This window comes from Haplochromis burtoni, unplaced genomic scaffold, assembly GCF_018398535.1.
Source record: "Haplochromis burtoni strain Fernald_Lab_line unplaced genomic scaffold, NCSU_Asbu1 Contig_113, whole genome shotgun sequence".
NCBI classification, from domain to species: Eukaryota; Metazoa; Chordata; class Actinopteri; order Cichliformes; family Cichlidae; genus Haplochromis; species Haplochromis burtoni.
The window spans coordinates 1742577-1766993 of record NW_024582474.1 but is presented as its reverse complement, the minus strand read 5'-3'; the positions used below and the strand labels follow the sequence as shown (position 1 = coordinate 1766993).

The following is a 24417-nucleotide window of genomic DNA, read 5'->3' as shown; positions in this document are numbered from 1 at the left end:
ATTATTGCCTACAAATAAACTATGAAAGGTAAAGAAAAAAAAAGTCATGTAAAAAGCATATTTTATTTAACATCTAACAGATGCTTCTATTTTCCAGACTGTGACAAGTCAGTTCCTGCCAACTCACTCATTTCACGACAGAGATCAAAGAACTAAGCACTAGTGAATGAACACTGGGTATGCTTAAAAGACCTTTCCCTTTACCAAAAGTTACATTCTTAAAGAAATATACAGAAACTCATTTATAGAATGACAAAAAGCCTGAGTTGATGGGGTAAGCCAAGTCATAATAAATTCAAAGAGCCTGAGGAAAAAGACCATCGATTTACTATTTTACAAAAAATTTACAATAGTAGTATTTAAGGAAAACAAACATGATAGCTAAAAAAAAAAAAAGGGAAAAAAAGCATCCATGTGTTTTTTGTTTGTTTGTTTTTTTACAGCTAAGATGTGTTATTAAATAATGCATGCCTTATGTGGGGGAATTACAAAACAAACACACACACAAAAAGAAAACTGCTGAGGAAATGACAAATGCTGTAAATGAGGTACTTCAGGTGGTGAGCCTGAGTCCAGACACCTTAAAAATCACCTTATAACATTATTCATGTGACAACCAACTTCTTGTTCAGTTAACACTTAAATAAGGTAGATAATCACATTAAGAATGATTGAGACACAGAGACAACTAACAGTCAAATACAGGATCCAGTGTCATAGGTTGGTGACATATGAGGCAGCACTCAGGGTCAATTGTGTCCATTTGTGTAAAAAAATGTTTTATAAAAATAACAAAAATTGTGGCGCATGCTGTTGAGCATACACGACACTACAGCTTTAAACTCTTAAATACAAAAATAAGCTTTGATTTAATTATTTTTCTAATCTGTTGCCTGCTTTGAGCCGCTCCCTGCCGGGTTCCCGAGATGAGCTGCTGCTGAAGCGAGGAGATGACAGTCATGCTGAACTGACTGATACGCAGTGCTTCAAACAGCTTCAGGTTGGAGTCCACAGTCTGTGTAAGGCATTTGCTGTGTTTCCGAGTTTATGGCTGCTACTTGCAGACCTGGGCAACTCCTGTTATGTTTTGCGGCTGCTCCAAATCTGCTCTGGTGTGCTCTTGTGGTCTGATGAGTAGTCAAAAGGTGAGCGGTGCCCAAGTGGTGACCGGGAGTCGTAGGGTGAGCGCTGCCCACTGGCTGAGCCTCGCTGCTCTGTCTGCCATTCTGAGTGGTAGCGGTAGGAAGAGCGGTGGTCTGAGTGATGATCCTTCATGTCCAGCCGGTGGTCTCGGCTACTGCGGAATTCCTCTAACTTCCTGTGCTTGCTGTCGTCATAGTATCTGCGCATACATACACATTAGTGTCAGTATGGCTAAACAACACAAACGGCCACTTCTTTCACTATGACCTTAACTTCAGTCTAATTCCAATACAAATCAAAGCATTTTAGTGGTGTTTTCCACCTGGCTCTCTTCCTCCCCGAATATGAAGGTCTTGCAAAAGCAATTCTGAATTCTTTAAAACCTACTTGTGGAGCATTTCATGTTTAGGCCTTAAAGAACTTGTGTAGCCTGTAAAAATCAACTGAGGACATTTCTATCTCTGGAAGAAGAACTTTGAGCAGTTCTCATCCCTCACCTGTCCTGTTTGTCTCTATCCCTGCTGTCTGGTCTGTAGTGGTCTCTGTGGTCTTTTCCATTGCTGAAAGAGGAATACGGTCTTTTTCGGGACTCTCCAGCTGTGGATTTCCTGTGGGAGTCAGAGCTGTGCCTCTCCTTACTGGTGCTGCTCTCAAAGTGTCTTCCTGAAGGCTGATGCCTGTCAGAGCTGTAGCTGTCCCTGCTGCTCTCGTCCTGGTGAGAGCTGTCCTTCAGCCTTTCAATATCTGAAGACAAAGAAGGGAAAAAGTGACAGCAGTGTCAACCTTTTCATCCTATTCTGTGTGTGTGTGTGTGTGTGTGTGTGTGTGTGTGTGTGTGTGTGTGATAGAGACAATAGACTATACCTGCATGTCTGTAGCCATGGGTGTTTATACTTCTAGTGTTCTGCTCCAATGCCTAAGAAAAATCATCACCATCATCACTGTGGATCTCTAATGTCAGTAGAGATTATAATTATTAGAAATGACAGTGCTTTTACATACCTGCGCATTCTCTTGCCTTTTCTTTACTGCATGCTTATAAAGTTTGTGTAGTTTTCTTGCATCAAACTCAGTGAATTTGGAAACAAATATCCACAAGTTTCTGGAATAAAAACAAAAAACATTTCCATCTGCTTAGCAAATATAAATTACTCAAATAACACTTGTGTGAGACATTGAGTGTAACAGTGTTTATGACAGTCTTAAAATGTACAAAGATGCCTCATTTATTTAAAAAAGAAGAAACCCGTCCACATCTATTCAAAGCTACAAATCTACCATGCGGGCATGTTACTTAGTGAACAGACCCACATGGTAGATTTATACATTCATGACAAAGTGTCCAAGGTTCAAATGGCATTAGTCAGCTGCTTAACTTGAAATGTTAATCAAGACTTTAACTAGAAGAGGCCACGTAAACTAACTTTCTCCACTGTTTGATCAGGTCCGGATTTGAATACTCCTTCAAACACTCGGTTATGTGGTCTCCTATCTTTATGAGGCACTGCCGTGTGTGTTCGAGCTGCTCTCGCTCCGACAGCCCTTTCTCCGGTCTGTCCAGCTGCTTCAGAGCTGCTTTCACTGGGCGCATCCTCTCTTTACACTGCAACACAAAAGCAAATATGCACCTCAGGAAGTGAAATCCATGTTGTTGCTGGGATTGAATTATGCTCATCTGTTAATCCATGACATTAATCATGAAACTATTTTCTATTTAGAGATTTGATTATTAGCCCAACATACCACACTAAAGGTCCTCTGATCCAGTTCCTCAGAATCTTCAGCTGCTTGCACATTCTCTCCACTAGCCGTTATGTGGACCGGCGTGTCATAAGTTTTCTTTGTCCGTTCTCGTACCTCATTTTTGGCTTCATTCTGATGTAAAAAGGTTCTGAGAGTTAATTCTTGACTAAATTACAATTCTATTCTTAGTATAATTATCAATCAATAAAATATAAATCACCTTTTCTTTGCTTTCCTCTTGTTTATGTACAACCTCAAGAGGTTTTGTTTCTTTTTTCTCTTTTAGCTCCTTTGTGTCCTTAATCTCAAAGCTTTCCTCCTTCTTCTCCTTTTTGATTTCTTTTTTTATCTCCCTCTCTTTGACTTCCTGCTCCCCTGATGAGGAAGCTTCCTGCTCGCATTCCTCATCATAGTTCTCTTCCTCGTCGTCTTCCTCGTCATCCTCCTCTTTAACCACCAACCTGTCTGCTCGGCTTCGTCGGTTTGGTAGCTTCATAGGTGCCAGATCCTGATCATTAGAGCATGTTAGCAACTTACTTTCAAACTGAAAATTCAATATATTCATCTTAGGCACAGCGCACAAAAAAAAAAGCAAAATAGATAAATTAATAAATGTACCTTGTCTGCCTCCATTTCATCCTCATCATCTGACCTCTTGTCTGATGGGAGATCTGAGGAGGGGCTCTTAACCATCTCATCTGTCTTTGTTGACTTTTGAGTTTTGCTCTTTTTACTTCTGGGTTTCCTCTTTCGTGAGCTGGCCTAAATACAAAGAAGCATTATAGATTCTGGAAAACTTAATTGTCCTTCCATCCATCCTGAGGGGTTGGGGGGCCTTGAGCCCATCCCAGCTGCCATAGGGCAAGGTACACTCTGGACAGGTGCACTAATTTAGAATCACCAACTGCCCTGATCCAAGTTAACATGTCTTTGGACTGTGTGAGAAAGTCAGACTACTTAGAGATAGATATAATTAATCTATAAAACAATTACAAAAAAATTAATAAATATCAAGATACACAGATGACATGTAAAGTTATATGAAGACTTACATTTCCTGCTTGTTTCTGTGCTTCTTTTTTGGCCAAGTCCTTGCTCAGTAACTTGATGAGGTAGTCTGCTCTGGTCTGTAACTGTTTGGCTTGTGGTTTCTTGTCAGGGTCATCTGGCAGGAGCTGTTCAACAATGGACACAGTGAAATATCCCCAGTGAAAACTGCACACTGTTCATGTTGTCACACTTTTTAAACACATGCTCCTTCTAAATATGTTTGTATTGCAGGTCTGTTTTTAGAAGCAAATGTGGGTGAAACACTTTGCACATTGCAAAGCTGTGTATTAAATGAAGCATCGAAGCAATTTTTTTTATTTTTATAATTGAATAATTTTAATTACTTGAATCATTGCGGTCTTAATTAATACCCAAATACACGTATTCCTGAGCATCTATGTATTCATAAATAAATATATATATGAGATTAGACATTTATTGTGCATGGACTGACCTTGTGTGTGAGATTAAGGTCTGGGTCCATCTTAATCATCTCCCAGCTGCCATAACCATACTCGTAGATTCCTATGAGGAGGCTGGAGTCGTCTTCCTTCCCCCACTCAATGTCAAAATGTGCTGCCTTTGAGTGACATGGAATGACATACCTATTCAAAAATATAAAATTAATATCACAGAAACAGAAATATACAAATTCATACAAATATACAGTTAGTCACCTCTAGGGGCAGGGTTGGTGTATGCAGAAAAACCTGTTAGAGAATTTGTGTGTTACTGATTTATTTTTGATGTTTAAAAGACCAACAGCTTAGACAGCAAATCAGACTGAGTCATACTCCTGGTTTGACAGTAAAACTGCCTAAATGTGCAACGTGGAGATTTTCCCCCCCCTGTGGACATGCAGATGGATGTCAGAATTTTCGCATTTAACTGTTTCAGTAAGAAACAGAAACTTAACTGTTTCAGTAAGAAACAGTTAAGTTTGTGGTGTGATGTGCATGTAGTATTGTGATGTTGAAAACTGTTTGGTTGTGCTTAAGAAACAAGAGACTGTTTTATTGAAATGGCACCGATTGCATTTTGCAAGCATCGGCTCTGCCAGCTGATTGCGTGGCTCGGTACAATCAGCCAGATGAGGAATGTAGTGTAGTGTAAGACGGAGTGTAAGACTCGTTGGTCATTGTTCTCTTTTATAAAGTGCTTTACGTATGCAAACATACAGTTATTACTATTAATACAGTTATTAAATAAAGAAAATAGAAATATTTAACTTATTTTTTGAAATCCATAAGTATGTAGATCTTTTAAATGGGACCTTTTATAAAAAGAAAGATACAGCCAGTTTGTATCTAGTTGGATTGGTTAAGTGAACTGTAATGTGACATTAGAGATCTGAAAGATTTAAACCTGTTTTTATTTTTAGAAAAACAATGTGATTTTGGCAGCACTATTGTTGTAATAAATCCATTTCTTTATGGGTCATTCAACCATAGAGTGGTGGCTAGTAGGGGTGGGGGAAAAAAATCGATACTGTGTAGTATCGTGATATTTTGTTTGCTAATAATGTATCGATACAGGGACAGCAGAAATCGATATTTTGTTACAAAAAAAGTTTTTGTGTCTGGAACATGCTCATGAGCTATTAGTATGATCCTTTTTCTGAGCAAGAATCCTGACATTCCTTCACTGTCCAAATGTGTTTAACTGTTTTTTGGCAGCAATAAACATGACAGTTTACTTATTTTAATTTAAGACATGTTTTATTTTAATTAAGTTTAAAACTTTTTTATTTAATGTAAAATTATATTTTGTTTTAATTTACTTTCAAATTCTTCAGTTGCTGAAGGGGCTGCATAGTTTTCATAAATAGGCATACTGTAATACAAACCGTTCAGTTTGTCAACAATAAAACTGACTGAAATGAGAGAAAGACTGATGTGAGACTTTGATATTAGATAAAATGAATATTGATAAAGTTTACCTTTATGTACAGAATCTGAATATCGCAAAATATTTTAAAAATTGCAATAATATCGTATCGTGCGTTAAGTATTGTGATAATATCGTATCGTGGGATGTATGGTGATTCCCACCTCTAGTGGCTAGGGCTCTGTTTTTTGCTGTGGCCTGTTGAGGAGAAGGTGTCTACACAAAAGACAAGAACACCGTGGACGAACTTATGAAGAAGGCAGAATTATCAAGGTGATGGAGAGAAGAATGCTCTGAAAACTAAAATCAGTTATGATCAATCCTGCTGATCATAGTTGATTTCAATTATGTATTAATCACATCTTAATGCTGATGCCCTGGAGGTTAATACCTTTAACATCTTCAGTTGAAGACTGACTGCATACTGCACCGACTCCACACTGGACAATAATACATACTGATATGTGACACATACGTACACACTTTGCAGCAAATGATTTTTTATAAGCTTAGCTGCCTGCTCCTCCAGTCATCTTTATTATGACTTCTCTAGTGGACGAAGCCTTGCAGACTTGATCAGCTAATTGGACGGGTAATGACTGAAGCCCTGGTCCTCCAGTCCATATATGAAATGTTTTTGGGAAAGATACTGAGCCCCAAGGTTCTGAACCCTGATGTTTGCATCAGGAGTGAGCGTGACAGAAAATGGTTAAAAGATACAGTGAGCAAAAAATTACTAAATAAAATTAAATAAAAAAATCAGTCTTACTTCTTTCTCTCCTCTGGGTCAGCAGGAATAGCCTTGTGCAGTGGAGCCAGCTCTTCCTCATGCGAGATCACAAGCTTTGCATTCACCTGGACTCCAGAGATCCTGAACGTAGGGCCTTTCACCTTCCCTCTTCTGCCCCCTGATAATCAAAGAAGCGGAACAGAAACTATTTCATGATTTCTTCATCTAATCCTGTGTGATGCCATGTAATTTCAATGACAAGAAGTTAAACTGTGGCTAAACAAAATAATAACTTGTACTGAAATCCTAGCATAGCAATTTCAAAATAACTTGTCAAATACAAAAATATCTGAAAGATCCCGCATAGCCCAGCAACGAATATTGTGCAAATTTAATCTGAATGCAAATATTTTCTTAAATTATTAGAGCACATCTGTAATTTAAAACCACAACACAACTCCCAAGATTAGTATTGACACTTGACACAGACTTCAAATTATAACCTTATTGCTTGGAACAAACTGAAATTTCAATATATGACTGGAAATTAATAGAAACGCGGCCATGTTATCATTACAATAAAAATATACCACACATATATGCATTAAATGCACAGATTAGGGATGTGTGCGATTAATCAGCTAAATGATGCTGATGTTGCTAGTTGGCACAACCCGCACTAGTCAATGAATGTAGTTGTTGAGAGTGAAGTATTGCGTTCTAAATGTCATGCAGCCATCTACCACTAGATGGAGTGGCAGTCCAGGAAACAGCAGAATAAACTGGCATATAACCACTCAACAGACATGTGGATGTTAATTTGCATGGAAAGAAGACTTCTGATGCTAATGTTAGCCACCTCAGAAAACCAGTATGACATCATTTACCCAAAGGTGCTATGATCCCGCTCAGTTTAGAACAAACAAACAAACAAACAAACAAAAAAAAAACAGCTCATGACAGCAATGCAGAAGATATTTCAGTTTTGCTCAAAGCAGAAATATATATATTGAGCCTGAATACACGATTCCAGGGCTCAAAATGACCACATCATGCTGTTGTTCATGCAGCTTTGGAGATTGTCCATTAAAGGGGCCCCAAATGCAACTTGAGTGTTATTTTTAGACTAGTCAGTTAGTCTCATTTTTCAACCCCAATTAGTTAAACAAGAAATTTGTTGGCAGTAACATCCCCAGCACAGATATTTTAAATGAAATTCACTCAAACCAAAGCTACTTATTTAGTTCGTATCTAGGAAAACACACACAACAAATGTTAGTTTTCAGATTTAAATCTTCCTGTAGAGAGAAGTAAACTGTTTTAGAACTTGAAATTATTAGTCTTTGAAATTACTCATTTTTTTGGTGAATGTAAGTATTTTAATTTGTATTCTAATATATCTTTTTCATTTAAAGGTCTTGTTTTAAAAGAATACAGATGCCACATGTCCACCAGAGGAATAGACATTATGATAAGAAGGACGAAATTTTTTTTTTTTTTAGTTACCTGAATTTTTCTCTGGCCCAGAGGGGTTTTCTCGTAGTGTTCTCAAACATCCATTGTGAACAGTCTCTGCCAAGCGTTTCAGGTCATGCTCAGACTTATCCACGAGTTCAGCATCACGAGCAATCGCGTCCAACCTAAAGACAGCACATGTTGAGCAGACTGCCATTTATGTAAACAACAAGATGAAAGTGTAGCGCACTCTACCTTTCCAGTGGTCCTCCAAATTTTTTGTAACTCTTGACAAACCTGTCAATAGTGTACAGATATGTTAAAAAAAGGAATGTGTCAGGCTGATACATGCACACGTACACACACACACACACACACACACACACACACGTACATAACTCACGGATCTCAGCATCACTAAAACCTTTGATATTTTCCCTTGGAATGGTTCTGGGCCGCCCTCGTTTCTTTGGCCTCTTTCGATCAGATGTGGAGTCACTGTCGGAACCAGAGTATCTCCTGTTTCTACTTTGCCGGCCCTCATTTGCATTCTGATAAATCTGTTCAAACAAACCATTAAAAATCACCTGGAATTTAATTTACAGTCTCATATTGCAAGCATAACAGTTCTTAACAGTTTGATCAGATTCGATACGAGCATGTCTGAAAGATGTCAGCGTAAACGCATTCTAACTTCTGATCAAGATAAAACGTTGAGTATCTTATGTGATCCCTTCATTTTTTCTCTCTCCAGCAGTATATAGTGTATTTGTTGTGACTCCTTGGGTACCTGTTTGGCACAATTCCTCATGCGTGGTAGCATATAGATTTCTTCCAGCTCTTTCTGTCTTTCCTCCTCTTCCATTCTCCTCCTTTGCTCCTCTGGAATGATATCATCCCAACTCCGCTGACTTCGCTCAGAGTCGATGTCTATTTCCTCATCCTCCATCATGGAGAAGTTGGCCACCTGCACAGATTTGCACAAACTAAATACACGCACCACTTTAATAATGTAACATATTGAACACTGGTTATCAAGTTTCTGAAAGGAGAAAGACAACCTCCCCCCAACCTTAAACTGAGACAACAGTTCTTCTCCAACTGTTGAAGGTCCGGGGTCATTTTCCCTGGTCTCAGCTCTTTTGAGGATCTCATCAATGTCCATTTCCTAGAGAGTTGATTACAAGAGACTTCAATTCAAATGAATTTATATAGTACCAAATCACAACAACAGTTGCCTCAAGGTGCATTATATTGTAAGGTAATGACACATTTTGGAAGGGAGACAGATATTAATAATACACTGTCTGAATGCAGAGTGATATATAAAACCACAGTGAGTGAGAAAGGTGACTGAAGAAGAAATACTCAATGCATCATGGGAATCCCCCAGCAGCCGACACCTATTGCAGCATAACTAAGAGAGGATTCAGGGTCACCTGATCCAACCCCAACTATATGCTTTAGCAAAAAGGAAAGTTTTAAGCCTAATCTTAAAAGTAGAGATAGCGTCTGTCTCCTGAATCCAAACTGGAAGCTGCTTCCACAGAAGAGGGGCCTGAAAACTGAAAGCTCTCCCTCCCATTCTACTTTTAAATACTCTAAGAACAACAAGTAAGCCTGTAGTGCAAGAGCGATGTGCTCTAATGGGGTGATACGGTACTATAGGGTCATTAAGATAAGATGGGGCCTGATTATTTAAGACCTTGTATGTGAGAAGCAGGATTTTGAATTCAATTCTGGATTTAACAGGGAGCCAATGAAGGGAAGCCAATATAGGAGAAATATGCTCTCTCTTTCTAGTCCCTGTCAGGTACTCTTGCTGCAGCATGATCAAGAATGGATCATGAAGTGCTGTGCATGTGTATAATGGACCAGTTTGGAATCGTAAATTAATGTAAATCGTAAAAAAAACAAACTAATCGACTAATTCTGGTCTCTGGCCAGTTGATAGTTGGAGTAGGTCAATGTACAAGTGTACTGGGGCAATAAAGATAAGATAAATAACCTTTATTAGTCCCACAGATGGGAAATTTGTTTTATTAAATTAAATTAATTAATTAAATGTTATTTTAAAGGCAAAGAGCGTTAACATACTTTTGAAATATTTTTTCTCTTTTTGATGAAACGTTTGTTTCATGCAATGCTTTTTAAATACATTTAGACATTTGCACTGTGGTACAAACCTGAGGCTCTTGCTCCTCCCCCTCTTGTTCTTTGAAAAGCTCCTCAGCCCCAAACTTCAGGATTGCAGAGAGCTCCTCCTTGTTGAATGGTGCTGAACTGTATGCAGTAACACACACACACACACACACACACACACACACACACACACACACACACACACACACACACACACACACACGAGATTAAGTCACTCAAATTTTGGGGTGAAATGGACTTGGCAGCGCTGCCAGAAACAATATGGGAACAAGCACATAAAGTTACTTACCTGGACGGAGCAGATCCAGTATGGAGGACAGTTTTCCCAGTCGTATCCATCCTCTGAATAACAAGATGGTCTAGTACCATTTTCTTCTTTGCCCTCTCAATGATGTCCTCCTCCACTGAACCCTTTGTTACCAGTCGGTAGATATTCACCTGCCGGTCCATAACAATTGGTAAGATAGGCAAGATAATGATAAAGAATAAGTGGACTGGTTTTGTATTGTGCTCCCTTACGCTCTATATAACATGCCCCACAAACACTTTTTTCCTATGCTTAAGTAGCCATCAAACATTCACACACATTCACATTCTGGACACAGAGAGTAACTTGGGGTCACATTCTTGCCCAAGGATATTTGGCAAACGGACTGGAGCAGCTAGACATCAAACCAACAACCTTCTGATTAGCAGATGACCTACTGTACCTCCCGAGTTCACTGATTCATATACTGCACGAATCAATGAACACTGTTTTTAATTCACTGGTAAATTTTCAGCAGTTGCAGCTTGGTGTAGACTTAGGTCCATTATTACTGATTAATACTAGTGAGAGTGTACGAAACTCTACAAATGCAAATACAGTTTAAAAAATATAATGAATTTAAATGATTTAAGTTTCTTCTTACCTGTCTTTTCTGTCCAATCCTGTGGGCTCTGGCTTGCGCCTGCAGGTCATTTTGGGGGTTCCAGTCTGAGTCAAAGATGACCACTGTGTCAGCTGAAGCCAGATTGATGCCCAGACCTCCAGCACGTGTAGATAACAAGAAGCAGAAATCCTGTGCATAGAAACTGATATTAGGTACAGGCCTTCCTAAACAGCATCTAAAATAATTAAGAGTTACTGTACCTCTGAACCCTCTGCATTAAAGTGGTCCAATGCTTGCTTCCTCATCTCCCCTTTGATGGAGCCATCTAATCGCTAGACAAATTCACAACATTCAAAATTATTAATATATTTAGAACGGATATACAAATTTTATTCACAATTTTTATGTGTATGTAGTGTTGTGGTCAGAAGTTTCTATACATTAATCATGGGAATGGAGGTCAAGCCATGGCCTCAAGTGCCTTAAGGCAACTGTTGTTGTGACCTGGTGCCATATAAAAAAAATTGAATTGAAGTTGAACTGAATTCGACCGTAGACTAATTTTTGCACAATATACATGGGTGCATAATTCAAAAATGAATTTACACATAAAATAAACTCATTTCTAATCCACACAGGGTAAAAAGTATACATGCAGGTTCAAATATATACCTCTATTACTACTGGTTACATATTGCACCTTGACCAGACACTTTTGGTAGTCTTCAACAATAGTCTGCCATAATTATGACTGAATATTTGATCAGTCTTCTTGGCAGCAGTGGTGCCGAGTTCACAGTTAAGCTCAGGGCTTTAGGCATTCCAGAAGCATAATACTGGTATGTTTTAGCCATTGCAAAACCAGTTTTGATATGTGCTTGGGGTCCTTGTCCTGCTGAACACCAAGCTGTGTTTATGTTTTAAAAATCTAGATGTTGATTTGAAGTGATGTTGAAGAATTTTGGCATAGTGCTCCATCATTCAGTATCTTTGTGCAATGTACTAGAACCAGCGGCAGCAAAACATCCTCAAAGCATGATATTGCTACCGTGTTTGACCGTACAGTGTTCTTACTTCTTAGGTTTAAAAGCCTCACCTTTACTCCACTAGTCTAAGTCTTATCTGACCATGAACCGTCCTCTCATCTGAGGTTGACAGTTTAGGTCTTTTTCCAGACCATGGCAAAGTCTGGAAAATTTTTAGGCTTTGCTACAACTGTATGAGCTGATGATCTTGGAATCTGCAGTTGTTTGGAAATGGCACCAAAAGACCTTCCAAACTTGTGTGAATCTACAGTTCTCCTTGATCTTTCCCATTATTCTGACTGCTGGTCAATCAATTGAGTGCTTTTAATAAAATCATGCTTATGCTGGCAAAGAGACTACCAGTTGCAGTCAATCATGATTACCAATTACGTTAACCCACCATAGCTCTGTCGAGAAGGGAAAAAAATGACACTGTGGAACATTCAGCACCACTTATTGAAAGATTTAAGTGAATGTATGTATATATTTGAGCATGCATGCATACTTTTGACTTTGTGTGGGTTAGAGAAAAGCCAAAAATATTGAAACTTGTCCACGTAAATCATGTTTTAAAAAAAAAAAAAGTCTTTAAAGATGCATGCTGTGCAATCATTTCATCTTGGAAAGAGAACTGTTTAAATAAACCGTTAAAAGCAAATTACCAAATTACCATGGCACGATTAATGACATGATATGTTACTGATGTAAAGTTCTGACCACAACTGTATCTACAATATGTATTATGGTATTGGAAAAACAGCATATATTTACCTGAAACAGGAACTGTCTGCTCCTCAGATATTCAGCCAGGATATCAAGCATTCGTACCATCTGGGAGAAGATGAGAACTCTGTGTCCCCGTTCTTTCAAACGCACCAACAGTTTGTCCAAGAGAACCAGCTTTCCACTGCTGCGGATCAGATGCTGTAGGAGGACAACAGTGCTCAACAGTCATGACATAAACTGAATATATAGTAGGTAACGGTTTACCTGATACACTTCTGGAGCACACAACACAAAATAGTTGTTACTTTTATTCTAACATGATCACCTTAAAAATAATTTAAAATGCATCCTGTTCCATACAATAATAACTTAAAAAAATAAAAAATAAAAAGGTATTATGGTAAGTTGCAGAATTTTGACCTCAGTTTTTAAGAAAGCAAAAGAAAATGTGTAGCATGATATTTTCCAATTATTCACATGCAAATATAATTAGATATAATTTATACATCTAACATATAATATAAATGTTAGAGAATTAGTTTATAGAGAGAACCAGTCAACCCTCAAATGGCAAAAATGGTTTTTTGCACCGCTGACAAAGCATATAGTGTTAAATTAGAGCAGCGTGTCCATTTCTTCTTCACTTTTGCAGACATTTAGACACACAATCTAAATCTGGTTTTGAATAGAATTGATCATTTATCATATGAAATGGACAGCTAACATTTATTGCAGTAAGCATGATTCTTATTTGGGTTTCAAAAACCAAGAATTGAATGATTAAATGTGGTAACACATTTAGGAAAATTAAATACATTTAAATATTGTAAATGTATTTATTTTAAATGAGTAAAACCTCAGCATCAATATTAATATTGTTACTACATAAAACATACCTGTAAAGCTTCAGCTCTGTTAAGGAACTCATTGTCCTCTGGAGGTTTAATAAGGTAACAGTGATTACAGCACTTCTTCAACTCCATCATGATGTTGAGGAAACCTGACGTGCTGCCTTTGGTACCTTTACTCAGAGCCTTGTAGTTCCTTGTTAGGATCCACCTGAACACAAACAGGCAAACAGGACACATGCATATATTACTAATGCTATAATATTTTTAGTGATGCTTAAACTTTGAGCCCCCGACCCCAAGCTACACATCCCTGCCCATGTTTCTTGAAACGCAGGCACCATCCAGCTCTTACTTGTAATACTGTTTCTGAATGGCACTCATTTCCACTCTGAGGATCTGCTCCACTTTAGCTGGAAGAGATTTCTCCACATCCTTCTTGACACGGCGCAGTAGAAAAGGTTCCAGCTCTTTGTGAAGACTGGTGTAGCCAGAGTCTCTACCTTTGCCATGTTCATCCTCAAACAGCTCCCACGAATGAAACCTTTTGAAATGACAAATTTTACACAAATCAACTGACTTATAGTGATATAGAAAAGAAAAACAGGAACAAACTGGTTAGGTGTGATTATTCTTCATTTCTAAATGCCTTTAAATTTTTATCTATTGTGTTTTTGTTATATTATTATACCACTGTCAAAACTATTTTGCCCTGTCTGTCACCATTATCCACTATTTTTCTTTAATGTAAACAAAGAAAAAAGTGCATAAACATTATCTGCACATATAACTCACACCTTTGCCTATGCAGTTAATGTAAATGAACAAATTTACTGGTACTGACATACTAATTCAATTCAAATTCATACTTAACATACTAAGAGTTATTGCTTGAAAGTAACATTAGCCATGGCCTACTTTTCAGGCATAATGAAGTGCAGCAGGGACCAGAGCTCTTTCAGGGAATTTTGCAGTGGTGTTCCCGTTATCAGAAGCCTGTGATTGGACTTGAAGTCGATCATTGTCTTGTAGAGGAGGGAGTCATCATTTTTCAGTCTGTGCGCCTCATCCACACCAATGAAGGCCCAATTAACACTGCCCAAAAATGACTGGAGACAAAAGTTGTTTAAAAAAAAAAAAAAGTAAGTAATTTTAACATCTTCTGAGTCAAGCTCTATCATTTCATGTGTTATAACTATAAAAATGGGCAAAATACACAACCTAGGATCTATAATGAAGTAAGCCAGCTGACCTTGTCTTTGAGGAGAATCTCATATGTTGTAAGGAGGATGTTAAATTTCAGTCTCTTGCTGTGAGAATGCATCCACTCATGTGTTCTGATCTATTCACAAAAGAAAAGGAAGACAACATTAAATTGTAGAATTAAAACAAACAAACAATTGCTTTTCTCTGATAAGCCCCGTTTAACAGGTGTTTAAAACCACAATACCATATTCCTGCTGCTGATGTCTCCCAGGTAGACCACAACATTCATTTGAGGGGCCCACAGATGGATTTCTCTCTGCCAAGATGTTAGTGTTGAAAGAGGCACAACCAGCAGGAAGGGCCCATACAGTTGGTGCTCATTAAACTGGTAGTTCAGGAAGCAGATGGTCTGGATCGTCTTCCCTAACCCCATCTCATCAGCAAGGATGCAACTGTTGCTTCTATGAATTAAGACAGAGCAGACCAATAGAACATTCAGCATGTAAGAACAGAACATAACCCAATAAAATTTGGTGGGGATCTAGGAGAAACCCCAAAATCCAAATAATGACAATGTTTTCTTGGATATTTGTCCTACTTGCACCAGGAGTGGGCCATCCAGTTCAAGCTGTCTAACTGGTAGTCTCTGAGCTCCAAACCATCACCTCCTATGTAAGCTGGTTGCTTCTTCATGGGCACAAATCTAGGTCTCTGTTTCAGCACCTAAGTGACAGAACAGAAGTTGGAGAATTCCTTTCTGAACCAAAACTCAAAGCTCAGTATATTTCAAATCAGAAAATGTAAGAGAATAAAGTTTGGAGTAAGTTACCTTGCAGTCTCTGAATGGAATGGTCTTAGATTGGTTTCTGCTCATGTAATCATCGATGCATTTCTGGAATTTTTTAGCAATCAGACAACCATCTTCCCAACTACACTCCGAGTATGGTAAGCCCTGCCATTTGCACAGGTAGTCTGGATAACCAGCTGCTGACTTCTGGTTTGAATGTCCTGGTCAAAAAAAAAAAAAAAAATCAGACTTATTAAGCTATACACATCCAGTGTTGCAGATTATATTGAGAGCAGAGTGCTTTATATATGCAAAAATACCTATTATTCGCTCTACAAGCTGGTACTGAGAACGCAGGTCATCCATTAATTCTTCCTGACAATTGAAATATTCAATATCCTCTGGAGACGCTGCCTTCAACCTGGTGACATGGAAAAAAATAAAATTGAAATTTAACAATGTATGTATTGTTTTATGTATTATTGTAGGGTCTACCTTACAATATAAAGCATAAAGCAAAATAAAAGACCGCAAATTTCTGTGAGCAGTGTTAATCCCCATAGAAAAAATAAGAAACTTTAGAAAGTTGATATAGTGCTGTGGCAACCCCCACAATCTGCAGAGCTGGTGGATTACTGTTATTTCTAATAGTTTCCAGAACAAGACAGCAACTAATTTTCTTTTTCTTCTCATCCTAGTTAGTGCTAAAGTGTTTGTATTCCTTTCTTTTGGGGATTTTTGCCATCTTTCTGACAGGTTTATTTTGAATTATCAGTCCAATAACAGTTTCTTTCACTTACATTATTGTCTTTTATTCAATAATATGATTATGACATTTCCTGCTGCTCAATGTTTAAAACACTTTAGCATGCAAAGAGCTCTTTAAAAGCTTTCTTAAATCAGCAGTGCCAAGTTAAAACGCTTACCATTTTTTCTTCTCCTGGTCCTTCTTCTTAAAATTGTCCAATTTCTTCATGCCCTTGACATTCTGTAACTTGAGTGTCTCCTCAGTCTCCCAGGTGTTATGGATATGGGCCCAGTTCTTCCACTTTATCAAATACTGGATATCACCAGCTTCTTTGTTGGGATCAAAATTTGCATTTGGATCTCCATCTGCCTCGATAGCGTATACAGTTGTTGAACTGCCCGTTGCTGTTAGGAAACATAAAGAAACAGTGCTTAAAATGTATTTACTTAAAGACTTGAATAGACCATAAGGAATGTTGAGCTGTTTGTGTCACACAAAGATCAAAATAATAAAATTTACCTCATTGACTTTGCACCTAATTCTGGGCGATTCCTATTTCAGCGTCAATTTAACCAGAATGTATGACATATTTGATCTTGACTGTGTTTCTTACCTTTTTTCCTCCCTATCCTGCTGTCCATTACTCTCTCCAGTGTTTCAAACTCATCTTCTTCAGGCTGTGGAACATCTTCACCCATAACTTCAACCAGATCATCTGAGTCAGTCTTCAGCTCCTCGTCCTCCTTATAGCTAATGTTGACCGTGGCTTGCCGCCGTGGCCCTCCAGATGTAATTTTCTTAAAGTTATCATCCTCATCGTCAGATGATGAACTTTTCTGGGCTTTTTTTCTCTGGGTGTTGCTTTTTTTTCCATTTCGAAAGTTCATCCTGAGACATGAATAATAGATAAAGAGGCAGTGAAGTTTAACTCTTTACATTCCTTCACAAAACATCAGATCCAGAGCTAAACAGCTGAAGTGAGTTACTGTGACGAAATAGTTAAAAGAATAGTATAAAATAGCGTATCTAAGCAATAATTAAAGACCATCTATCAACTCACTTGGTTGGAGGCTTCCTGCTTTTGATTTTGTGACTTGGCTCATAGTCTGATGCTGTTTCAGACTCTTCTGCTGATGAGTCTGACCCAGAACCACTACCAGATTCTGAACCTGATCCAGAGTCAGAAGAACCAGATTTTCTTCTCATTTTGGATCCACTGGAGGAGTCCGATTCATCACTACTTGAAGAGTCCTGGAAAAACATACCACAAAAGATTAAAAAAACAAAACAAAATGCATGAAAAGTCAGATTACCGGTATGATCATTTGACTTAGGTACACTTATGCAATACCTAATTGTTGACTAGCTTCCATTCAAATAGCAAGAAAAATGTTTTTGGGGAAGGGTTAGGGTCTATAAGAGTATAAAACAAACCTCATCCGATCCACTATTTGATGAGCTTTGTCTCTGTTGTTGTTGTTGTTGCTGCTGAAGCTGCTGTTTCCTGAGCATAGCAGATCTTTGCACTGCTAGGATACTTGGGTTCGACTTCCAGAACTGCAACCAATGAATGCAGTCAAAGATTAGCAAAAACAGGAACAGTACACTGCAAATGTGCCAGACCGGTTAAATAAAATCTACGTTTTATTGAATGGTCCAGGGTTTTGCCCAACCCTGCTGTTCTAAGCTAATGTGTAATGCAAGGGTCAGAGTGTGGTGATATACAGCCATAGCCCTTTTCCATGAGTACCATGATTGACTCAACGCGACTCGTTTTTCATTATCAGCTAATGTGAGCACGGTCAATATAGCAATGTGGCCAAAAGTCTCAGGGTATCATTTATCACAAACACATGCATGTCAAAGCAATAGTATACACTACTTGGCGTACGGCTTATTGTCAGACCCAAGGACCACAGGGGTGTGTTTTGTCCTCATTGTTGGGTTTTAAGAATTGCAGGTTTAATTTTAGTGAAGGAGTCACTTTAATGACGCATCAAGTTACGCCATTGACTGGCCAATCTATAGCAAAGTGTCTGTTGATGTCAAATTTTCAGATTTCCTCAGACTCTTCAGAACCCCGACCGGGTAGGTGTTTAAAAACAAACAAACAAGCAAGCAAACAAACAAAACAAAACAAAAAACAAACAAACAAACAAACAAACAAAAAAAGACGACAAAACTGGTACCAGATACCATCACCTAATGGAGTCGAGCCGAATAGGTACTAATGGAAAAGAGTACATCTGTAAACCACATCAACAAGGCAAGTTGTATGAGATCCTTAAGATATGATAAAACCTTATTAACAAGACTTTGTTTGTGATATTAATTTTGGGTTTAACATGGAGAAAATGAAAAGAATATGGAAAAAAACTGATAGCACCCTAGCACAGGTCTTTTAAACCCACTGAATGCTTTTCAGGGAGTTTTTAGAACAGTGTGTTAGTAACTTTGTTATTAACACACCATTTTTAAATAGTTTTGAGACCGGATGCTTTTAACAATAAGAAGACAGTGCTAGTCTGTTTTATGTGCGGGTTAAAGGAGATATCTTAGCCAAAAATGACTTCAAGGTTCCTCCCTGTAGTAGTACAGGCCAAGGTAATGCTAGGGCCAAATATAACAACCTCAGTTTTTTTCAAATTTTAAAAGTAGAAAATTACATGTCATCAAGTGCCTGCAGCACTATTTTCATCACTATTTTATTGGCCTGTCATGTCATCTGTCAAAACATGAATAGATTGAGTTCTGTCCAGATTATATTGATCATGTCTCAGATTTATATCAAGGAAAAGTTATTTAGTGATAATTATCTTTATCATTTTATCACCTAGCCCAATGCTGTACTAACCTCTAGTAGGACAAGCACAGAGACCACTGTCCACTGTCAACGGCCATAAAAAGATCATACTAGCACTGTATGATAGTATGGCAGTAAGACCTTCACTAGTACTGTTTATGTGCTATTAAAATGATTTTTAATTAACAAAGACAGCTGGATGATTTGTCTTTTCAATCAATGCTTTAATTGCAGCCATCTATTAAACTGATAATTCTTAAAACTCAATAAATAGCGATCAACTTCACTTTTAAGTAAACTTGACAGTGGCAACCAAAAAGCTTAGGCAACATTTTTACAAGTGCTTCTCTAAATAATATCATGTTTGTACATATGCAATAGAAAATAGCAGCCCACCTTTTGGGAATTTAAAACTTTATTTTTACCTCAGCTCCATCAATGTTTGACTTATTTGGTGGTTCGATCTTCTCCTTTGACTTTTCTGTGTCAGAATCGGATTGGCTGCCAGAGTCTGAGCCACTTCCTGAGTCACTGCTCCCTGATTGGCTGCTGCTGCTGGAAGAGCTGGAACTCGAGCCTGAGCCGGATCCTGAAGCTGAACCCGATCCAGAACCGGATTCATCATCAGAATTACTGTTACATATAAAGACATTAGTAATTACTAGATGAATCAAGTTCTCAAAGCAAAACATTACAACAGGTTTTACATACTTGAGCAGAAATAACATAACAAAAGTTGGGTTTCCCATATCAGAAACAGAAATCATTTAACCCCTTGGAGTCTCAACTGCTCACTCTCCAACCCCTCTCCTGCTCAGCCTGAAGGTGGAGATTGACACATGACACATAGGTGTATGGAATCAAAAAGAGGTGCAGCAATGCCTTCCAAAGAATTCTATATTTAAAAATTCTTGCTATACCATGAATGATTTTCTATGCAAATATAAATAAGACTATTTTGTCATAAACAGCAATAATCAACTGTTTCTCCAGTAAATATATCATGTCACAATATGAAACCACCTGCATCACTCATATCTCCAGCTTTAGAGAGCCATTAGTGACAATAGTGGAGCAGTACAAGAAATCCTGCCTGTGACAGGGATGGGCATCGGGATTTTATCATTATCAATTCTATTTATCAGGGTTGTCACTTTATTAGAATTTAAAGTTTGATACCAATACCCAGGAAAGCACACGATTCCATTTCCAGGGCAAAAGTATCATAGCATGCTGCTAACATGGACACTGAATGTAATGATGTGAATGGGAACAGGACAATGACCAAGAACACAAAAATGAACTGCTGTGAGACAACCCTGATGGATTCTCATGGACTTGTCAAAACCAACAGACTTAGACAAAAACTTTTTTTTTTGTTCAGAATAAACAATATAAATTGACACAAGTTGTTTTGTTTTTTTTACTGTTAGGAACTGGAACTCAGTCAATCCTATACCCATAGACGAGAGCTGTGGGGAATTTGTAATTTGATTTGATATACCTTTATTAGTCCCACAAGGGGACTAATAAAGTAATGCAAGTAAGAAAACCTTTTTTATACAGCACCTTTCACAGGTGAAAAACCACAAAATGCTTTACAATAAAAACAGGCATGAACAAAAACACAGAAGATTAAAACATAAAACAATATACAACCTGAAACTAGTTAAAAGCCAGTCTAATTAAATCAGTCTTCAGCTGCTTCTTAAAAGAATCAACAAAACAGCGCAAACACGGAGGTAAGGCATTCCACAATCCAGGGGCCACAGCTCTAGAGGATTTATCCCCTCTGTTCTTAAAGTGAGTTTGTGGGATTATTAACAATCTTTGACTGGAAGATCTCAGACTGCAAGAAGAGTAAGGACTAAAATGTTTAAATGAATTCTAAAACGAACCAGTAGCCAATGTAAAGAGATTAAAACTAGCGTAATGTGCAGTCTCTTTCATGTGTTGGTTTAAAGCCTAGCAGCAGCATTCTGTACCGACTGGGGACGGTCACGTAAACACGTAAACAGACTGTCACACTAACCAAGACGAGCTGAAATAAAGGCATGGGTAATCATCCTTAATTCAGCTTTTGACAGAAGAATTCAAAGTTTAGAAATATTTCTCAGTTGAAAAAACAAAACAGTTTCAAATTGATCCACGAGAATGGCTCTCCAAAGACATGGCTAAAAAAATATATATATATAACACCAAGGTTTCTGAATTTGGATGCTGAGGGATGACTATAACGTGTGGTACCTTTAACAAGCAATTTATAACCAACAGTTATAGATTAGTATTAGGGAAATGCTATACTGTCTCTATGTAGCTTTAAGTGCTTCACTGCAGCTAAAGCTAGCTAGGTTTCAGGTATTCATTTCTCTACTACTTTCTACACTCACATATACAGGATTTTATAAAACTGAATTATAATAAATGTGTAATTGTGTACATATTTTTCAGTTAAGTAAAAAATATAAAATGCATAACAAATGACATAAACATTTGTATTGGCTACTGACAAAGGGCCTCCGATGGTGTAGCATTTGACACATTTGCCTGGCAAGCAAAAAATTGCTTTGATTTGATTGGGGTTGCATCCAGAAAAAACTGTGCCAAATCAAGCATGTGCTGCTACCTTCTGTGGCAACCCCTTGTCACAAGGGAACAACCAAAATTAGATCTCTCCATCACAGACACCTTCTGACGGTTGTTACTATCGGTCAGGTGTATGGTGACAATCTAGTATGTAAGGTATGAGATTATGTTCTAAATAAGTAAACAAGAAACTGTTATTTCTATTTGTGATAAAAAATAAATAAATAATCAATACCTGGATTCTCCACTGCTGTTGCTTACACTTTCATCCTCACTGCGTCCAGCCATGCTGAAGTCAAAAATATATAGACTTCAACCTGGCAACCTGTAGTATTACGGTCCACGTGTTTAACCTGTGAGCAAAAATACACACAAGTTTAAAAAGAACTGCATGCTACAAATGCTACAAGTACTTGGGGTTATATTATTACTCGTTGAAACAAGAATAATATCAGGAATAGAATTTCACAACAACATGCATTAAAATATCTGATTAGGTGGAGCTTGATAAAACTCAGATCCACATGGCAAAGTAAAAGCTTAGTGTACCATCCGTGACTGACTACAACCAATGCATCAAAGCTTGTCCTGTGAACCATGCAAGCAGGGACGCAAATATACTTTCGCTAAATTAGTTTCAATTGAAACCATTTCAAGACATCTATCAGGTCTGTGGTTTCATCCTGAGAGAAGTGAACCGCGTCTGAAACACAGATAAACGTGTTGAGATATGACTATTTCAAGTTAAAACTAGAAAAGTGTGATCTGTGTGGATGGCTGTCACTACATGCTACTTAGCTGAACGTCATTTATCCCACACCGCAGAGGCCTATCAGGCCTGCACTATACCAGCGTGTTTTCATGTACACATGAAGCTCCGTGTGTACCCGAAGAAGATGAAAAACTAAATAAATAAATAAAAATAAAATCAGAATAAATAGTTTCAGGACACCCTCAAGTCATCACTTGGGTACACTATCACTATGGTTACAGTTTAGCAAGTAGCTCAAGCTAACTAGCTATTACCGGCTAACGATGGCAGTATTAGCGATTGGCGGGTAGTAGTAGCGTATGCAGACATAGCCAGCTATAAAGAACAAATATACAAAATAAGATTCAGCACAAAACCTGCAACCACCTGATTACCTGTAACCACTTTGCTATGTTTATCTAGCTACAGTTTGCTAGCCGCTTTATGCTGTGCTATTGTTTTCTGGATTTAAAATCCTACACGTGACAACTGTGAACTTTATACCTTTACGGTATGCACCGCAACCAAGTAGCTCAAACTGTACGTACCTTTGGTACTTTGTTTCATTTTGTGTCAATGTGGGTGAAATAAACATGAGGAGAACTGGCTCACAGGCCATCACAAGGGCTGTCAAGGCAAACAGCATTAGCTAACGCTATGAAGCACGAGGCTAGCACAGAAGCTAACAAAATTAGAAAACTTTGCTCTAATAGGAAACCAGTAGAATGATAACTTTAGAGTTACAGATGATACTCAAAGTTAATCATCAATAATATTTAACTATGTAAATATATGCACAATCAGTGGATTGGGATGAACAGTTAAACAAATTTAGTATTCATCATTAAACCCACAAAACCAAATTAGCTAACCAACTTCACCCTCTCCCATCTTGTTTTCATTCGCTGTTCACTTCTCGCGGCTTTTACAACATCAACATGCAACGTTAGCTTACTTTTCGCTAGCGTAAGGACTAAGTAACTAAATGATGTGTGTTACCTGTCTTTAGTTTAGGTTACTCGTGAAACTCCGATAAAATATTTGTCTAAACCAGCCTTTCCAGTCCAGGGGTCCTTTCTTCTTTTATTTAACTGGCGAGCTAGCAGCTGCTGGTAGCTAATGCTACCGTAAACTTGCTAGCTATCTCCCGGTTAGGGAGCGCAGCCCGAAAGACTCCGGTCGATAGAACTGGTAGAATGTTGGTTTTCCTCTTCTTAACCAAAGTCCCGTTTGCCGTTTTAGAAGTTACAAAATACAGTGCCCGTTGATAAGCAGCGACTGTAGAAAGCTAGCATTTCAATCCAGTGTCTTTCCACAACCGGCCTCCGCCATGACGCCGTAGGGTTCACTTCTCCAGGAAACCCCGGACAGTGACGTAACGACTCTGCTCCTTACTCCTCCACTGTAGCAGCAGGAAACGTCGGTTTCTCATAAGTCGTCTTTATCTTTATCGGGACAAATGGAAATAAAGCCAGTCTGATAATTTAGGTCATCACAACAACAAGGTTATACATATACAAGGTCGTACATAAAAGTCCGTCTTGTTTAAGGAATTACGATAGCCGTCAACCATAGTTTTTGTAGTTTGAAATGAAACCCTTCTCCAAACAGTGTGTGTGTTTGATCCACTTAACGTGCTTTCTCTGCTCTTGGCGAGTGTTCCTTATATATAAAAAATGCATTTTGAAAAACAAGTACGTGAATCCAATACAAACTCACACGTACAGTCACCTGGGCTTTCAGAAACAAAATAGCTATTTAGAATAGAGATTATTTTAAATAAGCATGCCTGTTTTAGAGGCAGTGACAGCCGCACGCGCGCTATCTGAAAAACTATCCGCAAGCAGCAGAAAATTAAACCCTTATGTAGCAACATCACCACCTGCTGGCGACA

The 24417-nt window shown here is 38.1% G+C and overlaps 1 protein-coding gene across 1 annotated transcript; it reads right to left on the bottom strand.

Moving 5' to 3' along the window:
* Window positions 1–44: 44 nt before the first annotated feature.
* Window positions 45–23915, bottom strand: chd1 (chromodomain helicase DNA binding protein 1). The gene is made up of 36 exons (XM_042223536.1): window positions 23523–23915; window positions 22008–22125; window positions 19612–19819; window positions 17818–17940; window positions 17444–17634; window positions 16997–17271; window positions 16562–16787; window positions 15956–16056; window positions 15678–15856; window positions 15447–15571; window positions 15093–15309; window positions 14895–14984; window positions 14561–14751; window positions 13998–14186; window positions 13691–13853; window positions 12840–12992; window positions 11304–11375; window positions 11083–11232; window positions 10461–10609; window positions 10195–10291; window positions 9081–9176; window positions 8799–8975; window positions 8411–8568; window positions 8264–8308; window positions 8060–8193; window positions 6593–6731; window positions 4391–4541; window positions 3939–4061; window positions 3505–3648; window positions 3107–3394; window positions 2887–3018; window positions 2568–2746; window positions 2146–2245; window positions 2008–2059; window positions 1641–1887; window positions 45–1342 (listed from the first exon to the last, which is right to left on the bottom strand). The coding sequence occupies exons 2-36, from the start codon at window positions 22058–22060 to the stop codon at window positions 1081–1083; spliced, it is 5379 nt and encodes a 1792-aa protein (XP_042079470.1). The 5' UTR covers window positions 22061–22125; window positions 23523–23915; the 3' UTR covers window positions 45–1080.
* Window positions 23916–24417: the final 502 nt, after the last annotated feature.